Source organism: Phyllopteryx taeniolatus, chromosome 8 (assembly GCF_024500385.1).
Source record: "Phyllopteryx taeniolatus isolate TA_2022b chromosome 8, UOR_Ptae_1.2, whole genome shotgun sequence".
Classification (NCBI taxonomy): Eukaryota; Metazoa; Chordata; class Actinopteri; order Syngnathiformes; family Syngnathidae; genus Phyllopteryx; species Phyllopteryx taeniolatus.
In genome coordinates, this window is record NC_084509.1 from 15,092,134 (window position 1) to 15,116,883 (window position 24,750).

At 44.5% G+C, this 24,750-nt stretch overlaps 1 protein-coding gene across 3 annotated transcripts in view; it reads left to right on the plus strand.

Moving 5' to 3' along the window:
• Positions 1-24,750, plus strand: part of arhgef12a (Rho guanine nucleotide exchange factor (GEF) 12a) — a 76,787-nt gene that overhangs the window by 46,723 nt on the left and 5,314 nt on the right. For 2 of the 3 annotated variants that reach the window (XM_061781632.1, XM_061781633.1), the window contains 33 exons: positions 3,768-3,866; positions 5,219-5,268; positions 5,444-5,501; positions 5,601-5,770; positions 5,897-6,016; positions 6,517-6,621; positions 6,743-6,874; positions 7,029-7,127; positions 7,242-7,352; positions 7,433-7,531; positions 7,636-7,678; positions 10,024-10,129; positions 10,212-10,349; positions 10,436-10,468; positions 11,251-11,365; positions 11,450-11,555; positions 11,629-11,832; positions 11,908-12,046; positions 12,121-12,153; positions 12,231-12,382; positions 17,870-18,016; positions 18,098-18,183; positions 18,764-18,889; positions 19,015-19,129; positions 19,497-19,597; positions 19,692-19,769; positions 20,609-20,684; positions 20,754-20,921; positions 21,007-21,094; positions 21,306-21,383; positions 21,480-21,574; positions 21,648-21,845; positions 22,593-22,823. In XM_061781632.1, coding sequence (XP_061637616.1) covers positions 3,768-3,866; positions 5,219-5,268; positions 5,444-5,501; positions 5,601-5,770; positions 5,897-6,016; positions 6,517-6,621; positions 6,743-6,874; positions 7,029-7,127; positions 7,242-7,352; positions 7,433-7,531; positions 7,636-7,678; positions 10,024-10,129; positions 10,212-10,349; positions 10,436-10,468; positions 11,251-11,365; positions 11,450-11,555; positions 11,629-11,832; positions 11,908-12,046; positions 12,121-12,153; positions 12,231-12,382; positions 17,870-18,016; positions 18,098-18,183; positions 18,764-18,889; positions 19,015-19,129; positions 19,497-19,597; positions 19,692-19,769; positions 20,609-20,684; positions 20,754-20,921; positions 21,007-21,094; positions 21,306-21,383; positions 21,480-21,574; positions 21,648-21,845; positions 22,593-22,823 — 3,699 coding nt within the window. Of the gene's footprint in view, positions 1-3,767; positions 3,867-5,218; positions 5,269-5,443; positions 5,502-5,600; positions 5,771-5,861; positions 6,017-6,516; positions 6,622-6,742; positions 6,875-7,028; positions 7,128-7,241; positions 7,353-7,432; positions 7,532-7,635; positions 7,679-10,023; positions 10,130-10,211; positions 10,350-10,435; positions 10,469-11,250; positions 11,366-11,449; positions 11,556-11,628; positions 11,833-11,907; positions 12,047-12,120; positions 12,154-12,230; positions 12,383-17,869; positions 18,017-18,097; positions 18,184-18,763; positions 18,890-19,014; positions 19,130-19,496; positions 19,598-19,691; positions 19,770-20,608; positions 20,685-20,753; positions 20,922-21,006; positions 21,095-21,305; positions 21,384-21,479; positions 21,575-21,647; positions 21,846-22,592; positions 22,824-24,750 lie in introns of those variants that run through there. The other variant, XM_061781635.1, reaches the window with a different exon arrangement.

A 24,750-nucleotide genomic window follows, 5' to 3' on the forward strand; every position in this document is an offset into this window, starting at 1 on the left:
AAAGTTCAGAATTCCAGCTTTTATTTCATGGTATTCACATCTAGATGTGTTAAACAACTCAGGACAGAGCACCTTTTGTTTGAAGCTACCCACTTTTCAAGTGAGCAAAAGTATTGGAACAAGTGACTGATGGGTTTTTCTAGTTGTTCAGCTGTTGCCTTTTAGATTGATTGCTTAAACATTAGTGCTTGTTTTTGGCTTTGGGTTTCACCTGTGAAAACTGCATTTGCTGTTAAGCAAACATGAATACCAGAGAGCAGTCTATTGGAGGAAAGCAAACAATTTTGAAGCTTTGAGAAGAGGGAAAATCGATCATAGCTATTGCACAAACATTGGGCATAGCCAATACAACAATTTGCAACGTCCTGAAAAAGAATGAAACTACTGGTGTAGTGAGCAACAGACATTGGACAGGTCGGCTAAGTGTATCAACAGCAGTTGATGACAGAATCATTGTGAGAGAAACACCCAAAGACAATAGTTAGTGACATCACTGCCAGCCTCCACAGGGCAGGGGTGAAGGTATCACAATCCACTGTTCGAAGAAGACTTCGAGAGAAGAAATATACAGGCCATACCACAAGATGCAAACGACTCATCAGCAAAAAGAATCAGAAGGCCAGATTGGATTTTTGCAAAGTACAGAGATGAGCAACAAAATTTTGGAACGTTTTATGCACTGATAAGACCAAGATTAACCTCTACCAAAGTGATGGAAAGGCCAAAGTATGGAGAAAAAAAGGATCTGTGAAGCTTGGTGGAGGTAATGTCATGGCTTGGACTTGCATGGCTGCTTCTAAAACAGGCTCACTAGTCTTTATTGATGATGTAACTCGTGATGGTAGCAGCAGAATGAATTCTGAAGTCTACAAAACCATTTTGTCTAGCAATTTACAGAAAAATGCATCCAAACTAATCAGGACAACAAGACAATGACCCAAAACACACTGCCAACACAACACAGGACTTCATCAGGGGGAGAAAGTGGAAATTCTCAGACTGGCCAAGTCAGTCCCCGGACCTTAACCCAATTGAGCATGGATTTTACCTCCTGAAGAGGAGACTGAAGGGAGAAACCCGCAGAAACAAACAAGAGCTGAAAGGCTGCAGTAAAGGCCTGGAAAAGCATTTCAAATGAAGAATGCAACAGTCCGGTGAAGTTACTGGGCAGTTATTTCAAGTAAGGGTTATGCCACCAAATATTAAATTTAATAATGTCAGTTCCAACACTTAAAAAGTGGGTGGCTTCAAACAAAACATGCTCTATCCTGCGTTGTTTAACACATGTAGATGTAAATACCATAAAATGAAAGATGGAATTCTGAACTTTTGTCTCATATTCATCTTTTGATCTGAAACCCTTGAGTACACAACAAAAACAAAGGAATTGACCTTGGTGTTCCAATAGGTTTGGAGAGGACTGTATATCGCTGAAAATAATGAATATTGGTACACAAATGCTGTATAAACACATGCAAACAGGCAATTTAACAATACTCTCTGGCATATAGTCTTCAAACTGTGAAAAACGAGTTACAGTACCAATTTTTGATAGTGACTGCTTTCTTTGTGACTGCAAGTGTGTACCTCATTGCGTGTACCACGCTGCCCCTTAGAGGCCAAGACGCTTGTCTTCGTAGACGTGGAAGATGTTTTACGTCTGTTGTCCTGTCCTCTTATTCCTCTTTTCCCGTCTCGATCATGCTTTTCGTGTCACATCTCTGGATCTCAGCTGTATGTCACCAGCGATCGATGTCCGTAGGGAGATTCAGGAATTTGTGGCAGCCGGCAGGGAGAACCTCTCCACGTCATGACAGTAGGCTTTACACGATCAAGATTTTTGCTGCCGATCAGCGCGTTTAAAAAATCGATAACCAATCACCAATCCGATCACATGACGGCGCAATGTGTCTTATTTAAATGACCTGTTCATTTACTGTATATACATGTGTACTTAATTGCTCAAAAAAATATATTTACAATAAAAATGTATCTTTGTTCTTCTATTTGTGCCAGTGAGGCATAGTGACAGACATAACAAATAAATAGTCTTCTATTAGATGGCAGGAAGTAAATACAGTAATTAATCTATCCACCTTTTGTGACATTTTTGTTTGTTGGTGTGCCGTGAGATTATTCAATTATGAAATATGTGCCTTGGCTCCATAAAGGTTGGAAATCACTGCTCTACTCAGATCGTGTATTCTAATCAGTAAGGTCAAACCAACATTACAACATGAGAGAAATAATGGCTGTTTGTGATACCACTAGCTTGCTGGGCTTGATAACATTTTGTTGCCTGCTTGCGAGACGTATCGTATTCAAAGTATGGAAACATACCTCAAGTAAGCCTTAAACGAACGTCCTCTCCTCTCCTGAGCACCAGTGACCACCAACACACGTTTTACTCCATTTTGTTCTTACAAACACACGGCGCGATCCATTATTGTTGTTGTCGCCATGTTAACGAGTGTATCCGGTCGCGTTTGATTTGACAAGATGAAGCCCAGTGATCGGAAAAAAACGGATGCGGTGGTATCGCAATACAAGATTTTATTGCAGTAGTCTGACAGTGCAATCGTGAAAGAGCACATTTGTCTTGTACTATGATCCGGGCATTACATATTGTCTGACTCAGACGTGTTGTCTATTCCACACCGCCGACATGTTTTTTTTTTTAAATAACTTTAGTGGCCGTCAGATATTTACAGGACTACGCCAAAAGACACGCGACAAGGCTAAAAATAAACTAGCTTTTGGATTCAAATATACTGTGCACGATGGGGACGGGGAGTAAATGTCTTTTGCGGAGCCGATCAATGACGTCATTTATCGGATCGACGAATTATGACATTAAAGCCGATCAGCATAAAATGCTAATTATCAGCCGATACCGATAAGGCTGATAAAATTGGTGTAAAGTCTACATGACAGTTGGTGAAGCGGCAGCAGCACTATGACGCTTAGTTATAATCAAGTGGATAAAGGTGCTCGCAAACTGTATCGCTGGGTCACTAGCAAGTTTACTTACACACTCACGTTGAAAGAAATGAGATCAACAACAGCAATAAAAACAGATCAGTAAGGACGAGAGGAGTGCTGGGTCGTGACCACCCGCACTGCTGCTGGCAGCCAAATGGCGTCTCTAAAAGAGGCAGATGCTGTTCATTAGCGGCAATTTTTATTTTTGTTTTCGTTTACACAGTAATTATTGTATGACTATTTTATGCTGGAGAAACAAACAAAAACATTTTTATTGAGCGTTTTACAACTCGGCGAAAGGCCTAATTTCCGCGCCGTAAACCTGGGCCAGTGCGGGAAATTAATCGGGTACTCACTAAATATAAAAAAATTAACTATTGAAGAATATGTTAGAGGCTTAATCAGGATTTTGTCATCTCCTCTCGTATTGCCTTGGGTGAAAATATATTTCTTTTACAAAAAAAAAAAGTTCTGGATAAGTATTATTTGTACAAGTATAAGCAGAAGTTCACCAGTATAATATTGTTGCTCCACAAACTAGAAAGCACTTAGACCCTTAATTTTAATGATGAATGACGAGGGTATATGATCACAAGTGACGGGTATAATGGCAGCAAGTGTCTGAAGCCAATGTAGTCTACATCTTTACTCATGACTTCATATACAATATAAGATAACTTTATTAAAAAAGTGTGCAAAATATGAAGATGTTAACATGAAAAATGTGAGACATTTGATAAAGACATTGTTTTTTTCCCTCTTTCCTGTCTTTATCTCACTTGCAGGTCTGGTCCAGCGATGTGTCATCATCCAGAAAGACGAAAATGGCTTTGGGCTCACAGTCAGTGGCGACAATCCGGTGTTTGTGCAGCTCGTCAAAGAAGGTGACACAAGACTCTCAACTATTCTCATTATTTTGTTACAATGACTGCCGCGAGGAACTGAGGGAAGTCTTTGTCGCCGTCATGCACTTGAGACGCAATTAAAGCTGTGGTTTGTTTATTTCCTGAGTCGTTACTGATGAGCTGCATTATCATGTGCAGTTTTTCTATGAGAGGACTTTTGACAAGATACTGTATGTGGTCACTGCAGTGTGTTGCTGACTGCGGAGGACAATGTGTGTTGTTATCAGGCCACGAAGAGAGAACTGTCATCGCTGTCTTTGTTTGGCTGTGCTGCCGTTTGCTCTTCGAATGAACACTTAAGAAGCCCACGAAGTCACATCTGGATAATGAAGCATTGTTTTGATACACTGTAGATTTAGGGGTTGTACAGACAAGTCAACTTGTTCGATTTGTCGACTTTACTACTCCACAATAACAGTGTGACGTCAACTAGTCAAATGAGTGTTTTTGGTTTGATGAGTGCCCTGAATGAAATTAGTCAGTCACCAACATGGGTTTTAAATTGTCTTCTAAATATGCAACTTTGACTCAAGCATGATTTTGAAACAATTTCCAACCTCCACTATCAAAGTGGAAAGAAAACTAGAATTTTTCCACTGCACACACAGGTCTGTGACTATTTTAAACACCGATAATGCCCACCCTGCCACGTAGTGGTGGTGGTAGACCTAGAACAAGGACAGTACTCCCCGTTGGGCAAAATTTTCAAACATTACCCGGCTGTCCCAGTGACAGTCACACCGAGCGAGAGGATTGTTCCTCTGGCTGGAAAAATTCTGTGTAAATCTGGTGTTTGAGCTGTACATTGTTGGTGAATATAGATTCCTGCAAAGCATTCCTTCCTCCTGTGATTCTGTACTGAAAAAAATTATCAGCCACTGGTTGACTTGACCTTTATCACATTGAGTATCGACTTAAAAGAAAAACTGCTGCACAAATCAACACATGCAAAATCCAAGTCTAAATTGTTGGTCATTCTAAAAGTGAAACAAAACAAATGTGCATTCTTCTAAGGCTGCATTAGCTAGTACGTTTGTATCTATGTATCCGTCTCATGCCAGTCATAAGAATTGAAATGGTTTCAGCTTGACATGAGTTGTAATAAACCTGTCTCATACAGTTCCTAAATCCTTTGTTTGGGGTGGACCTGTGAAACAGGTCCTTCACGAAATATAACCACTGTTATGGTACTCAAATAGCTGCTTTGGTCTGTCAGGGCAGATTTATTTTTTTATTTTTTTATTTTTTGCAAGTGTTCGGCCTAAATCAATATGTGTTCCTTTTCTTTTTATTATGTTTCTTTAACGTTCTTATCGCTGTGTGTTTGCCAGATGGTGCTGCAATGCGGGCCGGCGTTCAGACAGGAGACAGGATCATCAAGGTAGTGTGTTTATCTACCTCATTTTTTCTTTTAATGCAGAAGTCCAATGTTTTTTATCCAAGGCCTAAACAGGCTGTAGGCTGCCACCTTTTGGTCAGTCACTCCTTAGATGTGCATGTTTTGTTAAGAAAATTCTGAGTTTGGTAACTTACATAATGCCGACAATGTATTTCAGGTTAATGGAACCCTTGTGACACATTCAAACCACATTGAAGTGGTGAAGCTTATCAAATGTAAGGTATTTTTTCAACAAAAGGTAGATAGTATTTAGACTTCCTGTGGTATTGAAACATTGCTTAAATTAAACCTAATTCCCCCACCCCCCATTGTAGCGGGAGCCTATGTGGCCCTCACAGTACTGGGTCGCCCTCCGGGGCTTGCCCAGATCCCACTGTCTGAAGCGGAGTCTGAAATGCTGGGCGTTAGCATTTCCTCCCCAAATTCACCTGCAGCCGAACGCCCATACAGTCCTCATGACCGGCTCGTCTCCACACCTCAATGGGTACTGCACTTTACTTTTTCTTAACATGCTCTGTGAACAGACAAAATGAGATTTGAGATGAGAGAGTTCTAAAAGCTTCTACTGATTTCAGTGTATTGTTTCAACTGCACATCTCTCGCTGCCCAGGCAATGAAGGAGGAGCACATCAGAAACCCCTCCCCCAAACTACTGAAAGACAACCAGGAGGCTCAGAAACACATTCCACAGCTGCAGGGTCAGCTCTTCAAGGCCACCGGTGCAACACAGGTAGAACAGATCTCACCTGCAAACACTCATGGCTTGAAGACCTGCGGTCAGTCAGTTATAAAGGGACACGACGTACAAGCAACCTCCTGAAGGGCTTTGTGCGAGTCAGTGTAGAGCATTTAGGCTCCAGACAAACATTAATCCTAATCTTATTTGAGGATTAGGCTTCAGTGGAAAGACACTCTATTGTACCCGTACCATCTTTATGTACCACATTACCTAATCAGTTGTCTAGGTGGGTGGTTATTTACTCAATTGCAGAGAGTACTGGCCTTGGGTGTCTGTTGTAGTGCAATAATAATAGAGTATTATCAAATATTATATATTTCGTTATGTTTGTTTGGTCTACATTGTTGTGGTTGAAGTCATCTCTTTATTTTTCATTGTCCTATTAAATATTTAGCACAGCCTTTCTTTTGTATTTTTGAAAACATTTCAGTGTATGTTACGCTGTGATGTGTTTGATTTGTTCACAAATGAATGTCTCCGTGGACGTATAGGAGGCTGCTCCAGGTGGAGATGCAGATGATGGTAGCATGTTTGAGACTGAGCACACTCTTCCGGCGGGAGACCAAAGTGCTGACTTGTCCTGGAACAGCACACCTGTAAGTTAGTCCGTTTGACTAGGCCTGAAAACAACAACCTTGTCTTTGCAATAATGCAAGACATCTATTTGAAATATAGGATTGATTGTGAGTATGAGGTTATGTATCTCACTACCGACAGATTTCTGGGTTTGGACTCGGCTCTCCAGAGAGTTTATGCCAGAGGGAATTGTCCTGCCCCAGCCCCAAGAGCACACCCAGGAATAGCTTCAACTCCTGCCACTCCCCAGACACTGAGGATGCCACTGATCTGGTACTTATACATTGTATCCCCAACATTCTCCCTCTTCGTCTGTACTTCATTGTGATTGTCCGAGACTTTTGACTACAACAGTCTCCAACTGCACAGTAATCAGATTTTTTAAAGAAAGCACTGATTCTACAATGTAGCACTGTATTTTCTCCAGGACTCACTGTCTCCCACCACAGTCAACAGTCCCTCCTCTCGCCTTGTCTCGCATATCATTGGAGCTGAGGACGATTATTTTGATTCTGACCAAGAGCAGGTAAGTCACTATCTTGACATTCACCGCTTTAACAAACTGCTGCCCCTAAATGACCATATACTATTACATCTTATGTGTCTGTCCTTCATCAGTGTCCATGCCTTTCTCTTGCAGACAAATGGCCAGTTTAACCGTTTTACCAGCATTGAGCAGCTCAAGTCTCGGCCCGCCCACCTTGCAGCATTCATGCATCACGTCATATCTCAGTTCGATCCAGCCCCGGTGGTACGACCCTCCACACATTTTGTTTTGATTTAGTCGTAGCGCTTTGTGTGTGTTATTCTTTCATTATCTCATGTCCCCAGCTGTGCTACCTCTATGCGGACTTGTACAAGCAGACCAACTCCAAAGAGACCAGACGGGTGTTCATGGACCTCCATACCTTCTTCATTGATCGGGGAGCAGTAAGCACACCTTATTCTTCACAGTCAACACAGGCAGAAAAAGATGACACACTTTAACTATTTCTATCATAACAGATATTTAACAGTTCCCCTTTTTCTTTTAGCACTTGAAAGTGGCAGTTCCAGAATCCATTTCTGCAGATCTTGGTAAGTTTTTTCTGCCTTCTCTTTGTTTATGCTCCAATATTATGGGACACTATATTTATTTTTCAGCTTTAGTACTTGGGCTGGTTTAGTTAAAGACAGACAATCGGGCTGTTTTTGTACCGATTATGCCTCTTCCCGACCAAGGACATCAAACGCCAAACTATCTTATGTCTTGTAAGATTATCCTATAAGATTATGCTTTAGTTTGAGCTGTGTTACGAGTGGATTTGTCCCGAGAATTGGGTCCAATATGGGTTGGGGCCGACAATCTTAAATATTGAACATCTTTAATATTTACAACCAAAAATCTTCGTGTGTGGGCTAAAGCAGACGATTCTGAAAGTCATTGTGACGTGTGTGAATTGTGATGTGAAATGGAATGCAGCTAATCAAGAAGCGATCTGACTGACAAAGAAGAAAGCGTCCGTAAATAATAACAAACACGTCATAACCGATGTCGTATTAGATGTAAGTGGGTTCCCCAGACGACAAGAAATATTTTTTCTCACAACACCGTCATTCTACAACACTCCCACCCTTCAACATCGACGTATACCAGGAAGTGTTTTCCTGTCTTTGTTTTTGTGAGATCACGTGTGATCGCGGGAGATTTCTGCTTCAGAGGACTTTTTTCTAAATCGGTGGCGGAACAGAATTATTCTGTCTGGCGTAACATGTTGAGATTATCGGTGCACACCACACACAATGACCAAAATTGTTAAATGCCAGATTTCTTATCTTCATGTGTGGGGTCTGTAGCAAATCCAAGATTTGAAAAATCCTTGTGTGTACCAGGCTTTTGTCATTTGAAGTGCTTTGTACCGTAAAAAACCCACGCGCGCTGTTTTGAAAGTGTGCTGCAGTTTTCCTCCAAGTTGGGGGTGTCGCTACGGCTGGTATTGGATAGGACACTACTTTTGCCATTTCCGGTAGCCGGCAACAACAAAGCAACAACAATGGCGACCGCGACAGAACAAATGGACCGAGATGACCAGATGATACGTTTAATTATGCTGCAAAATCGATCGAGAAGGCGGCGACATAGATGGTATGTAGAACCAATGGGTATGCTGGTACGTCATTACAGCATGTGACTAAAACGGACCAATCACGAGAGATGATCACCGCGGCGTTCGACGCACAGCAACTATTTTTGTCAGGTGCGCGGCAAGCTACGCAGACAGGCTGCGCGGGGCAATTTGTCGGTCACGTGATGCAATGCGGGCGTTGGCGACCGCGAGAGTATAAATAGGCCTTTAGTGTCCTCAGTTCCCAAATGTTTATTGAATGTTTATTGAAAATGTGTGGCGCATTATGAAGCGTAAAATGCGACAACGGAGACCCCGGACTGTTGAACAGCTGAAGCTGTACATCAAGCAAGAATGGGAAAGAATTCAACCTACAAAGCTTCAACAATTAGTGTCCTCAGTTCCCAAATGTTTATTGAATGTTGTTAAAAGAAAAGGTGATGTAGCACAGTGGTAAGCATCACCCTGTCCCAGCTTTTTTTGGAACGTGTTGCAGCCATAAAATTCTAAGTTAATGATTATTTGCTAAAAACAAATCAAGTTCATCAGTTTGAACATTAAATATCTTGTCTTTGTCATGTATTCAATTAAATATAGGTCGAACATGATTTGCAAATTATTGTATTCTGTTTTTATTTATATTTAACACAACGTCCCAACTTCTTTGGAATTGGGGTTGTATATGACTGATTACTGAACAACCACCATCATCATTATTTTTTTCATGGGTATGTTTTGTTTAATGATAATGCTTTTCTGAAATGCTTGACCGTCTTGAATCCCATTAAAATAAAATGTGTTTTGCCTGGCCTTTCATGTTTTCTTTAAAGAATTGTACACATCTTACAAATTCAGCTTGGGTAATCAAACATATGAGCACCACTGTGTGTTTTCTCATTTTCTAAATAAAAGTAGGGCTTTGAACTTTCAAAATAAGAGCAAGTAAATAAAAATAAAGTATTACGTGTTCAAAAAAAGTGCTTCACTTTAGAATAATTCTTTGAAAAAAACATTAACAACATACAGATAATACTTCATGTTTTGATCATATGGGTAGAAGCAAAAGAATACATTGTAAAAATGCATTATACATAGGTAGAAGAGTTTTCCAGAATTTTGAGATCAACTTTGGGGGTGCGTGTTATACATGGGTGCGCATTATACACGAGAAATTACAGTAGATGCCACAATGCACACCCCCCACCAAGTTGTTCAAGCAAATACTTTCAAGCTTTGTTTCAAGTTGTGTTTGACTTCAGTTGCCTCCTTTATGTGCACAGGGTTAGGGTTAACATATGTGAATGCATGTGTTTCCAGACCGGCGGCGGACAGAATTGATCCCAGAGGAAATAAACAGACAGCATGTTCAAACACTGCAGGATTCTTTGCTCCCTGACATCCAGAAGAACCTTGAGGATTTCAGGTAGATGTGGTTCTGACATTGATGTGTTTTCAGAGATGTTCAACCTTAACTGCATTACATAACAATGTGTTTATGCATGTAGACAAAAGCGCAGTATGGGCCTAACCGTTGCTGAAGTGGAGCTGGGAAGGCTGGACCAAGAATGCGTGAGAGATCGTGTCACCCTCGAGCGTGAACGCTCTTATGCTGAAAATATCATCACCAAGATAGAGGATATCCTGTAAGTGAAGCAAATATACAGTGAAACATGAAAACACTTCATAGACTTGGTAATAAACAGGCACTCAGAAATATTTGTTTTTGTAGGGTTACTGCTCAGACGACAGAAGAGGAGAAGTGGTAAGCTGATTTTAATGGTGGGACATCTCATGTGGACTGTATGAATCTATAAAGAGGATCTGTAAAGTAATTCAGTTCATACTTCCATTAGTATTTCAACATCTGCATGGCAGCACTCATTTTGATGAGATTATTTTTTTCAAAATAAGAACAGAAAAAGACACTTCTGAACCCTTTGCTTAATTATTTACCTACTAGTATTTATATCAATTGAACAGGCCATACATGCAATATCTATCTATCCATCCATCCATTTTCCATACTGCTTATCCTCACTAGGATCGTGGGCGAGCTGGAGCCTATCCCAGTTGACTCTGGGTAAGAGGCAGGGTACACCCTGAACTGGTTGCCAGCCAATTGCAGAGCACATATAAACAAACAACCCTTCGCACTCACATTCACACCTACGGGCAATTTCGAGTTTTTCAATTATGCATGTTTTTGGGATGTGGGGAAAAAAACGGGAGTACCCACGCAGGCACAGGGAGAACATGCAAACTCCACACAGGCGAGGCCGGATTTGAACCCCGGTCATCCGAACTGTGAGGCAGATGTGCTCACCAGACGATCACCATGCCGCCCTCCATGGAATATGTTTACATTAAATAATTCTGAATTGTAAATGATTGAAAGAGTTGAGGGTGCACCGCCATATGGTGGTAACATTTCCCAGATGGTATGTGATGACATATGGTGTAAGTTACAATATGAGCTCCTGATCTGTTTGTATTACATTGTTTTCAATGTCACAAGTTCCTGTGTTCACTTTTTTTTCTGTTCAGCACTACAATGCAGTATGTCATTTATACATACATGAAGCACCTTGGTGTGAGGGTCAAGGAACCTCGCAGTCTGGAGTCAAAACGGGTCCGGATCAACTTCCTTCCTAAGATTAAGGTATTGCATCTGCCTATTTTTAACAGTACCACTAATTTCCTCATACTAACGTTTTCTTTTACCATATGAATTCCTTATTAATAGAAAAGCATTAAGACAGAAAAGGATGGAGAAGAAAAGGTGAAGAAGCCCAGGTTTCCCAGTATTCTTGGACCTCAGCGTCGGCCAAGCCGCATTGAAGCCGCATCAGGTGACCTATGAAAAATCATGACCTCATTTCAGATCCATTTTGAGATTCTGACTACCTTCCTCTTTGCACTCAGTGGGCAAAGCCCTTGATGGTCGGCCCAAGCCTCAGAAGCAGTTGTCTCAGCCTAGTCTTGGGGCCAGCGAGCACACGGATGGGGGTCGTTTAAGGGGCAGCCAATCCAGCGAGGGCTCTGAGCTTACACACTCCACGTCTGTCACCACCTCGTCCCCAAACAGCACCCCCTTCAGCTCTGACGCGAGCCGAGACACAGACTTGGGTAAGGTAGTTAACCACTGACTGCGAGTGGAAGGAGCGAGTGAGATTTCATTTTCAAATCTTACTTGACTTTCAGGTGGGACTCCAACTTCAGGATCCGCCAGGCTGAGCGACGGTCTTCAGCCTGACCCTCTTGATGGGTTGCCATACCCAGCATCGCACTTTGACCTTAACAGCATGGACCAACTCCAAGAGGATGACAGAGAAACTGACAGGTGCCTGAACAGTAACATTTATTAGCTATTTACTATTAGCACTTCCATTTACATTTAAACAAATAATGTTGTAGAACCCATGAGGGAACGCCAAAGGCCATCAGGAGGTGAGGTTACGTTTCTTTGGCGTTAATAACCAAAATCTAGACGTTCGGTGGTTAACAGTCCATCTGTTTCCTGCAAGGCTCGAGGGACTGGGTCCTGCTGATGTCCAGAGCGAGGATGACCAGGGAACAGACTCGGAGCATGACCCCCTCAACTGGCAGCAGCTAGTGGGACGCGAGGTTCTGGCGGGTCTCAGGCCTCTTGAAATCAAGAGACAGGAAGTTATTAATGGTGAGGATGTAGTATTATTAATACACTGCATAAAATCTCCATCTATTCCGAAAGAGAGCAAATGAACATAATATTAAACTTTGGGGGATTTTAAAATAAATAAATGCATCTATCCATTTTCTGGACCCCTTATCCTCACTAGGGTTGCGGGCTGCTGGAGCCTATCCCAGCTATCTTCGGGCGGGAGCCGGGGTACACCCTGAACTGGTCGCCAGCCAATCACAGGGCACATAGAAACAAACATACATTCGCACTCACATTCACACCTACGGGCAATTTAGAGTCTTCAATCAACCTACCATGCATGTTTTCGGGATGTGGGAGGAAACCGGAGAAAACCCGCCCAGGCACGGGGAGAACATGCAAACTCCACACAGGCGGGGCCGGGATTTGAACCCCGGTCCCCAGAACTTAGAGGCAGATGTTCTAACCAGATGAGATGAACTTTATTAGTCCCGTAAGGGAGAAATTTGCATTTAAAAAAATAAAAATAAAATAAAATAAAAAAACTAGAATTCAGTGTTACCCCACTAAATTAGGGCTCGACTATGTCGCAGATTTTTTCTGGAAAGTTGTAATGAGAGCGCGTTTTTTTGTTCCCTCCCACCATAATAACCAGCTATTGAACTCCATGCATTAGGAATTACTGCCATCTCGGGGTATTAACAGCACACATCACTTATCAATACTGTACAGTATTTTCTATATATTTTAGGCTTGCAAATTTTTGTGTTAAATCTGTGTCCATTGTCCATCCATCCATCCATTCTCTACCGCTTATCCGGGTCGGGTCGCGGGGGCAGTAGCTTCAGCAGGGACGCCCAGACTACCCTCTCCCCAGCCACTTCATCCAGCTCTTCCGGGGGGATCCCGAGGCGTTCCCAGGCCAGCCGAAGGATGTAGTCTCTCCAGCGCGTCCTGGGTCGTCCCCGGGGTCTCCTCCCGGTGGGACATGCCCGGAACACCTCACCAGGGAGGCGTCCGGGAGGCATCCGAATCAGATGCCCCAGCCACCTCATCTGGCTCCTCTCAATGCGGAGGAGTAGCGACTCTACTCTGAGATCCTCCCGGATGACCGAGCTTCTCACCCTATCTCTAAGGGAGAGCCCGGACACCCTGCGGAGGAAACTCATTTCGGCCGCTTGTATCCGGGATCTTGTTCTTTCGGTCACGACCCACAGCTCATGACCATAGGTGAGGGTAGGAACGAAGATCGACCGGTAAATTGAGAGCTTCGCCTTTCGGCTTAGCTCTTTCTTTACCACAACGGACCGATACAAAGTCCGCATCACTGCAGACGCTGCACCGATCCGCCTGTCGATCTCCCGTTCCATTCTTCCCTCACTCGTGAACAAGACCCCAAGATACTTGAATTCCTCCACTTGGGGCAGGATCTCATCCCCGACCTGGAGATGGCATGCCACCCTTTCCCGACTGAGGACCATGGTCTCAGATTTGGAGGTGCTGATTCTCATCCCAGCGGCTTCACACTCGGCTGCGAACTGCTCCAATGAGAGTTGGAGGTCACGGCTTGATGAAGCCAACAGAACCACATCATCTGCAAAAAGCAGAGATGCAATACTGAGGCCACCAAACCGGACCCCCTCTACGCCTCGGCTGCGCCTAGAAATTCTGTCCATAAAGGTTATGAACAGAATCGGCGACAAAGGGCAGCCTTGGCGGAGTCCAACCCTCACCGGGAACGAGTTCGACTTACTGCCGGATATGCGGACCAAACTCTGACTCCGGTCGTACAGGGACCGAACAGCCCGTATCAGGGGGTTCGGTACCCCATACTCCCGAAGCACTCTCCACAGGACTCCCCGAGGGACACGGTCGAACGCCTTCTCCAAGTCCACAAAACACATGTAGACTGGTTGGGCGAACTCCCATGCACCCTCGAGGACCCTGCCGAGGGTGTAGAGCTGGTCCACTGTTCCACGGCCAGGACGAAAACCACACTGCTCCTCCTGAATCTGAGATTCGACTTCCCGACGGACCCTCCTCTCCAGCACCCCTGAATAGACCTTACCAGGGAGGCTGAGCAGTGTGATCCCCCTGTAGTTGGAACACACCCTCCGGTCCCCCTTCTTAAAAAGGGGAACCACCACCCCAGTCTGCCAATCCAGAGGCACTGTCCCCGATGTCCACGCGATGTTGCAGAGGCGTGTCAACCAGGACAGCCCCACAACATCCAGAGCCTTTAGAAACTCCGGGCGAATCTCATCCACCCCCGGGGCCCTGCCACCGAGGAGCTTTTTAACTACCTCGGTGACCTCAAACCCAGAGATAGGAGAGCCCGCCTCAGAGAACCCACACTCTGCTTCCCCATGGGAAGGCGTGTCGGTGGAATTGAGGAGGTCTTCGAAGTATTCTCCCCACCGACTCACAACGTCCCGAGTCGAGGTCAGCAGCGCCCCATCCCCACTATACACAGTGTTGGTGGTGCACTGCTTTCCTCTCCTGAGACGTCGGATGGTGGACCAGAATTTCCTCGAAGCCGTCCGGAAGTCTTTCTCCATGGCCTCACCGAACTCCTCCCATGCCCGGGTTTTTGCTTCAGCGACCACCAGAGCTGCATTCCGCTTGGCCAGCCGGTACCCATCAGCTGCCTCAGGAGTCCCACAGGCCAAAAAGGCCCGATAGGACTCCTTCTTCAGCTTGACGGCATCCCTCACCGTTGGTGTCCACCAACGGGTTCGCGGATTGCCGCCACGACAGGCACCGACCACCTTACGGCCACAGCTCCGGTCGGCCGCCTCAGCAATGGAGGCGCGGAACATGGTCCACTCGGACTCGATGTCCCCCGCCTCCCCCGTAACATGAGCAAAGTTCTGTCGGAGGTGGGAGTTGAAACTCCTTCTGACAGGGGATTCTGCCAGACGTTCCCAGCAGACCCTCACAATACGTTTGGGCCTGCCACGTCGGACCGGCATCTTCCCCCACCATCGGCGCCAACTCACCACCAGGTGGTGATCAGTTGACAGCTCTGCCCCTCTCTTTACCCGAGTGTCCAAGACATGCGGCCGCAAGTCCGATGACACGACCACAAAGTCGATCATCGAACTGCGACCTAGGGTGTCCTGGTGCCAAGTGCACGTGTGGACACCCTTATGCTTGAACATGGTGTTCGTTATGGACAATCCGTGACAAGCACAGAAGTCCAATAAAAGAACACCGCTCGGGTTCTGATCGGGGGGGGCCGTTCCTCCCAATCACGTCCTTCCAGGTCTCACTGTCATTGCCCACGTGAGCATTGAAGTCCCCCAGCAGAACGATGGAGTCCCCAGCGGGAGCGCTCTCCAGCACCCCCTCCAAGGACTCCAAAAAGGGTGGGTACTCTGAACTGCTGTTTGGTGCATAGGCACAAACAACAGTCAGGACCCGTCCCCCCACCCGAAGGCGGAGGGAGGCTACCCTCTCGTCCACCGGGGTGAACCCCAACGTACAGGCGCCGAGCCGGGGGGCAATAAGTATACCCACACCTGCTCGGCGCCTCTCACCATGGGCAACTCCAGAGTGGAAGAGAGTCCAACCCCTCTCGAGAGGACTGGTACCAGAGCCCCAGGTGTGCGTGGAGGCGAGTCCGACTATATCGAGTCGGAACTTCTCGACCTCACACACCAACTCGGGCTCCTTCCCTGCCAGAGAGGTGACATTCCACGTCCCTAGAGCCAGCTTCTGTAGCCGAGGATCGGATCGCCAAGGTCCCCGCCTTCGGCCACCGCCCGGCTCACACTGCACCCGACCCCTATGGCCCCTCCCACAGGTGGTGAGCCCATGGGAAGGGGGACCCACGTTACCCTTTCGGGCTGTGCCCGGCCGGACCCCATGGGTGCAGGCCCGGCCACCAGGCGCTCGCCTTCGAGCCCCACCACCAGGCCTGGCTCCAGCGGGGGGCCCCGGTGGCCCGCGTCCGGGCAAGGGAAAACGAAGTCCATTGTTTGTCGTCATCATTAGGGGTCTTTGAGCCGTGCTTTGTCTGGTCCCTCACCTAGGACCTGTTTGTCATGGGTGACCCTGCCAGGGGCATAAAGCCCCAGACAACTTAGCTCCTAGGATCACTGGGACACACAAACCCCTCCACCACGACAAGGTGACGGCTCAAGGAGGGGTGTGTGTGTCCATTGTGTTTAAAAAAATGTGTTTTAAATAATTTTAAATGTGCTTAGGTATGTGGAACCGATAAAACTGGAGAAAAAAATTGGCCTTGCAATCTTGCAGATTTTCACTAATTGTGCGTAGATCTGGAATTTATTCCCTGTGATAAATGGGGTTCACTGGTTGTATGTTCCATGATCAAAGTATCTCAGTCATAAAAACCATCACTGTAAAGGCAATATTTAATGTAACATTTCCACATTCTTACTGACATACTGTGGTGTCAAAAAGTGTTTGCCCCCTCCCTGATAAAAATTTTTTGCATGTTTGTCCCATCATATAACAAATTTTAATATCAATCAAAGACAGCACAAGTAAACACAAAATGCAGGTTTTAAATGTTTTTTATTATAAAGGGCAAAAATGATCAAAACCTACATGGCCCTGTGTGAAAAAAGTGATTTTTGGAAGGTGTGTGTCCCATTACATCTGGGGTAAAAGTAAACAACGTGTTTCAGGAAAAGAAAATCATACCAACAGTAAAATACGGCAGTGGTCTGGGGCTGTTTGTTACTTCAGGACCTGGACGACTTGCTGTGATAAATGGAACCATGAATTCTGCTGTCTACCAAAAAATCCTGAAGGAGAATGTTCGTGACCTCAAGCTGAAACAAACTTGGGTTCTACAGCAGGGCAATGATCCAAAACACACCAGCAAGTCCACTTCTGAATGGCTGAAGAAAAACAAAATGAAGATTTTGGAGTGGGCGAGTCGAAGTCTTGACCTGAATCCTATTACGATGCTGTGGCATGACCTTAAAATGGCAGTTCATGCTCAAAAACCCTACAATATGACTGGATTCCAACAATTACAAAGATCAGTTGGCCAAAATTCCTCCACATCGCTGAAAGAGACTCATTACAACTTATCGCAAACGCCTGATTGCAGTTGTTGCTGCTAAGTGTGGCCCAACTAGTTATTAGGTTTCGGGGGCAATCACTTTTTTCACAGAGGACAATGTAGGTTTGGATTTTTTTTATCCCTTCATAATAAAAACCTTCATTTAAACACTGCATTTTGTGTTTTGTGTTGTCTTTGGCTAATATTTAAATTTGTTTGATGATGGGAAACATTTAAGTGTGACAAACATGCAAAACAAATAAGAAATCAGGATGGGGCAAACACTTTTTCATACCACTGTATGTGTTAACTCCTGTAATATTAGTTCAGACATTCCTTTCTTGTCTATTATTTCTGTCAAACTGCCCCGAGGAACGTTCCAATTAATGCAGAAGTATAAGAGACTGTTAATCGGACATCGCCTGCGTTGCTGGCAGTTGTTTCCTATTTGTGTTTTTTAATGAACATTTTCTTGGCATTTGCAGAGTTATTTTATACAGAGCGTGCACACGTGCGGATGCTGCGAGTTTTGGATCACGTCTTCTACCAGAAGCTTTCAAAAGATGCCATCCTGCCTCCTGCCGACATCAAACACATCTTCACCAACTTGGAGGAGATTCTACAACTGCATGGTACGCTCACACAAACACTCGCGTGCACACACACACTCGCACACACAGTGACGAACTGCTCGCTTGTGCTTTTAAATTCAGTTTCCATTCTGGACCAAATGGCAGCAGTTCGGAAGCGAAACGAGTCGTCAGTCATTGATCAGATAGGAGATGACTTGCTCTTCTGGGTGAGTACAGTTCTCAGGCTGTGAAAATGCGTTTCTGCTTTTGCTTTTCAGAAGGGTTGATGTGGGAAATTGATGGATGGCAAAAGAAAACATGGGATTGCTTTTCTAATTTTCACATCTGGTCATTGTGACGTGTACTTAGGAACATGACTGTTGGATTTTGTCATTTTATAATGTTTAAATAATGTGTTAATATCTGGTAAACAATAAAATTAAAATAAAATAAAACAACAATTCATGCTGCTACACTGGATGCTCAATGGAACTTTCAGTGGTTATGTCAAACAATGCATTTGACTGACTAAACCGCATCTCTAAATGAACGCTGTATGCAATGTAGCTTACCAACATGTCCAAAATGTCTCTACAGGGCATAAGTAGGCTAAACGCTCCCTCCTGAGGGCCTAGTCTACATTTTAGCTGTCTCTGCCACGAGGATTTAAGCTTGGCCCCCTTCTGAGATTTTCTGTTCAATGTGGTGGTTAAACGCGGTTTCCATGGCGACTGCCCCTGACCCACATTAACTGAGCCACTGTCTGTCTGCATTTGCCCCTTCCTATCTCGTTGTGGGCGCTTACAGTTCAGTGGTGGAGAGGAGGAGAAGCTCAAACAGGCTGTGGGGACGTTCTGCAGTAATCAGCCTTTTGCTCTGGAGATTATCAAGACCAAGCAGAAGAAAGACTCGCGCTTCATTTCGTTCATGCAGGTAAATAAGCTGACATTATGAGTTTGATGTAAACATAAAGGGGCCTTTCAGTGAATGCTCTCAATTATTCATGCAAGCATTTACAATCATTCAGTGTGCTAAAATGGACCCGGTGTGCTTCTCAGGAGGCGCAGAGTAACCGATTGTGTCGGCGACTGCAGTTGAAAGACATTATTCCTGTTGAGATGCTGAGGTTCACCAAGTACCCCCTGCTGCTGGACAACATCTCCAAGTACACAGGTAAATCCCGTGTGGCTCTCTTACTGCCTGTCTAATGTTAAAGCAGAGCTTTGTATGGCAACATGCCAATGATTAGCAAATTACAGATGGGAGATTATCATTTTAATGAACCAGGAGCAACGTTGCACAGTTAAGCAAATGTATCGCTCATTATTTTGCGCAATAAGCACCCCCATGTTCATTGCAGTCCAGGTCTCACGCTGAGAAAGCACCAACGATAAAGTTCAACTATGTTTTGTGCTCTTCTATTGCCTCCCTGTTTTCTTTATACTGGGTTAATGGATGCAGGGAGTATAAATGTGCTACCCCGCACCCCCACAGAATCAAGATGGCCTCATTTCACCACTAATGTCATATTATTTTTCAGATGATGCAGTGGAGAAGGAGAAAGTGAAGCAGGCAGCCGACTGTTGTCGAAAGATCCTCAATCATGTAAACCAGGCTGTTAAGGAATCAGAAGACAAGCAGGTATTTTCTTCCCCCCAGTCATCAGATGTATTCTGTCAGCTTGTGGCTCTTGCTTCAATGGAAAAAAATACTCTTGTTTTTCCCCCTTCTGTAGAGGCTGGAGGACTATCAGAAAAGACTGGACCTGTCCTCACTTAAGCAGACGGACAACCCAATGATCCTGGAGCTAAAGGTGACTTAGCAGCATGAGCTTTGTGGCAGCTGACGAGACTACTTGTTAGGTGTTGAGATTTTGATTAGCCACAAATTTCAATTGGGTTAAGGAGTTAACGCTTCAACTGTTGTTGCGTGAACAATAGCATGCTACGAGGTATAAAATGACGCTGCTACAGGTTATGAACTGTTTCTCCTCCCCCAATAGAAGAAAAATGGAGGAGTCAGTTTCAGGAGAGCCTCTAATTTAGTTTCAAGTTGATGACGCGCCGGGCAGTTAATTGAAACATGACATCTATTCGGGTAGAGGCCACATGTTATTCTTGTTTCACATTGTGGATATCATAATAATAAAATGTATTTGTAATATACTACATATTTTCTGTAGTATCCATCCATCCGTTTTCCATACTGCTTATCCTCACTAGGGTCACGGGCGTGCTGGAGCCTGTCCCAGCGATCTTCGGGCGAGAGGCGGGGTACACCATTAACCGGTCGCCAGCCAATCGCAGGGCACATATAAACAAATAACCATTTGCAATCACATTCACAGCTACGGGCAATTTACACTCTTCAATTAACCTACCATGCATGTCTTTGGAATGTGGGAGGAAACGTGAGTACCCAGAGAAAACCCACGCAGGCACGGGGAGAACATGCAAACTCTACACAGGCAAGGCCGGATTTGAACCCGGGTCTCAGAAATTTGAGGCAGATATGCTAACCAGTTTGCACCGTGCCGCCCTTTTCTGGAGTAAATATGTCCAATTACTTGTGCCCATAATGAATTAAGGTAAGCTTATTGGATACTACTAATTAATAATTGACTTATACTTCTGTTCTATTTTCCTCCATCAGAACCTGGATCTAACCAAGAAAACCATGGTGCATGAGGGGCCACTGTCATGGAAAGTGAACAAGGACAAGATCATTGGTTTGTAATTTGCAAATAGAAAAAAAATCTTTCGTGGCCATCTGATCTTTTCTGTCTGTGTCCTCTCAGAGCTGTACACTCTCTTGTTGGAGGACATCCTGGTCCTGCTCCAAAAACAAGACGATCGTCTCATCCTCAAGTGTCACAGCAAGAACTTGGCAGGGACCGCCGACACCAAACACATCTTCAGCCCCATCATCAAGCTCAACACTGTGCTGGTGCGCTCCGTGGCTACAGGTCCGCTCGCAGTCCAGCTCTTGCAATATGATTAGATCCTCTCGGGTAGACATTCAACTTAACTTTGCTTCTTTTGTCCTGCCAGACAACAAGTCCTTCTTTGTGCTTTCCATGTCTGATAACGGTGCACAGATCTACGAGCTGATGGCGTCCACAGTATCGGATCAGAGAACGTAGGACACCTTTTGATTAATCTGCGGCTTCTTCTTTTTAGCAGTCATTAACCACTTTGTAATACATATTACTGCCACCTGCAGGATTACAGTGGAACATTAAGTATCCCAAGGCTTTAAAAAGAGGCTTAGAATTTTTTAAGAACATTTTAGGATCAGAATGTTTGCTGTTTACTAAAAGCTGATGTGATTCTTCCTTTCCATCCTCCAGGTGGCAGAATTTGATCACACAGCGAGCTGAAGCCATGAAAGTCAAACCCCACATTGTCATACCTTTACCTCAGACAGAGTATGTTAATTCATCATCGTAATACAGGGGATCCTCCTAAAGCTTTCCTCAATCTGTGATCTTACTGTTTCCAATTTGGCCTAATTTATTTGCCAGTGGGGAGCGAGACGGTGTGGAGATCATCACGGCCGGCGTCTCTAGGCTGAGTAAAGACCCAGACCGCACATCTACTGGCAGCACTCAGTCCACAGGTGACTGGGCTCACAACCTCCTTCAATAGCATCAATGTACTTGGATGAAGGTTTTCACTAACGATCTTCTCAGATAAAGAGAGCAGCCCAGCTGTGAGGCGTGTGACACCAAGCCCTTTACCTGCTAGTAATCCTTACGAGGCAGAGAAGACGGAGGAAGAGGAGGAGGAAGGTTTTGTGGACCCAGAGCTTCCGTACCGAGGGACCGAAGATTGCAGCGCAGACTCCTTTAACGTGTTTCCCTCCAGAGCAGATGAAGCGATGAAAACATGTACGAACACAAAGATATAGTATGCATATAGTATGTACACAATCATGAGCCCATGTTACATACACATCTGCATTCAATAGTTACATTTTTCAACGCAAACAGACCACCTTCACGTGAGGCTCATCAATAGTATGAGCTAACATTAGCTTAAATAACGCTTTTGCTAAAATGCTTTCATTTTTGACGTGCATTCAAGGACTGGCAACAAAACGCAGACAAAAGAAAAAAAACACTGAATGATTTTAACTTAAAAACTATGATTCCACCAGATGTAGTTAAGTAATAACTTTAGATTATACGAGGTTCTCAGCCACTAACAGAGGGGAAGTTCCCAAATTTTGCAGCGACTATTTGCATATGTCGAACTGCAAATATGCGTGGGTTCACTGTATTGATTCCCTGATTTCATTCGTTAGCATTATGCTTCCGGCCGCATCCTGTTTGTTATGTTTAAATTAGTATTGCTGATATTATAATAAGCAGACAGATTATTTCCTGTGTATGCTACATGTCACAAATCATAAAATTTTGTTGTTGTATGATTTTCACTGATCAACTTCTGTAGTGGCATAACCACAAAATTAAAAAACAGCCTAAATAAGACATATTTTCGCAGATTCAATTTTGAGGCATATTTCTCGAAACTTGTAGTTGAATTCCAAATGATAACAGCTTTGCCTTTGGAGGTTTCACTACACCATTGATTTTCTTGGATGTAACTCTTCTCTTCTTGGTTTTGTCATCCAGTGTCGGCATTAAAACAAGTGTTGGTGACGCAGCTCATGTCGCAGGAGGCTGCAGAGGGAACCAAGCGCTCCACGGGAGCTCGCCTCCTCAGGACCACCTCCCTGAGGACGCCGGTAGAGAAACGTGTGATGGTCCACAATGGTTCGGAGAGGAACACCTCCCAGACCGAGGACCCCACCCAGGACTTGGGCTCTGGCGATACGGGCTTCTTTGATTCCCCTGAAGATTATGGTGAGCGAATCGCAGCGAATCTAGAGTAATTAGCTAAACCTCATAACTTTGCATTACGAAAGTCCACTAGCTCAATACTGACACATAATGGGAAAGACCATAGACAGGCTGGTGAAACCCCCATTGGTATTGCGGTAGTTATAAACCTTTTAACAACTTAATGGTAGCAACTAGGGGTGCGCGGAATAAACGTTATAATCGGTATAAGGTATACATTTGGGCGACCCAATCAATCACAATACAGCTTATTGAGGACGTGATAGTATCTGTCTCAGTATAAAAATGGCTCATGCATGTCTGGTCAACGAGCTCCCAGGCAGCGCTATTTTATTTTATTGATTTATTTATTTTTACCAGCTCCGAGCTGGTTGAAAGACCAGTGCGTCCACGTGCATTACTCCCTGCTGTACCAGCCAGCACAGTATGAGCTGCTGCTAGACAGTGAACGGCTAACACTGTCCTGAGACTTCCAGTGTTGAGCCGCCCCAGTGTTGCGACTGTGAGCAACTGAGCACCTTGAAAGCGAGTGCACCGGTGAAAGAGCGGTGAATGAGGAAAAGTTCTGAGGGGGGAAAAAAAGCCATCTGTTGATCGGCTGGTTCGCACTGGAGGACTAGGCACACTTGTTGGCCACGAATGTGTACATGTAGCGGGGGGGATGAGCAGAGCAGCGCAGAAGTTGGGAGGTAAAAAAAAAAAAAAAAGTCTGGGAATTTGTGCTGGTTTACTCGCTAATCCTCGCCTGAGCGCCTCAATGCGGATAACAAGCAACATTGATAAAAGTGTTGTTAATCACTAAAGGAGGACTAGAAGAAATTAACATAAGAAAGAAAGACGCATCATCACCTGGTTTTCATGGCGACTTATCGTATGCAAGTTCGTTGCCAGCTAATGGCAAGCAAAGACATGCAGCCAAGGTTTTTGAACACCTATTCCCAACTCTTGTCCAGGCTGCAGCATCCAGACTGATGTTTTGGGTTGGGCATTGAGAATCGAGAACCGATTGGAAGCGGTACTAACGTTCGTTAAGTTAAAACTTGCACATGAACCGTTTTACATGATAAAACATCCATCCATCCACTTTCAACACCGCTTATCCTGGTTAGGGTCGCGGGACGCTGGAGCCTATCCCAGGTGACTTCGGGTGAAAGGCGGACTACACCCTGAACTGGTCGCCAGTCAGTCGCAGGGCATATATAGACACGGACAACTTTTCGCACTCACATTCACACCGTCACTGAGTGGGAACTGAACCCACGCTGCCTGCACCAAAGTCAGGCGAGTGTACCACTACACCATCAGTGACTATGATAAAACAGTCCCAAATAACTATTTTAACAATGCTATATTTAACTTTTTGCTGATACATTAATTGATGAATATTAGCTCAATTGGTTTAGTTCCACACACAATGCCTTTTAAGTTCACAGGTTTGATATTGATACTGGTTATAAAGAACTCAAATTCTTATATTTTTGCATAGTTTCCCACACTTTGTTTAAGATAATCAAATAAATGTAAATATCATACAAACATAACCCAAGTCAACTTAAAATGCAGTTTGTAAATGGTGATTTCATTTATTAAGGAAAAAAAAACTGCGTGTGTGTGTGAGAGAGAGACAGACAGACAGAGAGAGAGAGAGAGAGAGAGAGAGAGACAGACCATAAGACAGGGGTAATGTTGCCAGATGCACTGCCAAGACGGCAATAGAAACATCTGCAACTTACCGCAAGCTGAAATATGGGCAGTCACAATTTAAGAGCTGCATGACAAAGCTGTTGTTTTTCTGAGTCTGTAAAGTAAGCACTTGAACGGCGGTTCCCCCCCCCCCCCCCCCCCCCCACCCAATCCCCAAAATGAGTCACTTTGATTGGCCCGCAAAGGCTTTGTCTGCGGTCATGTGACTGCCTTGTGCTGTCTGATT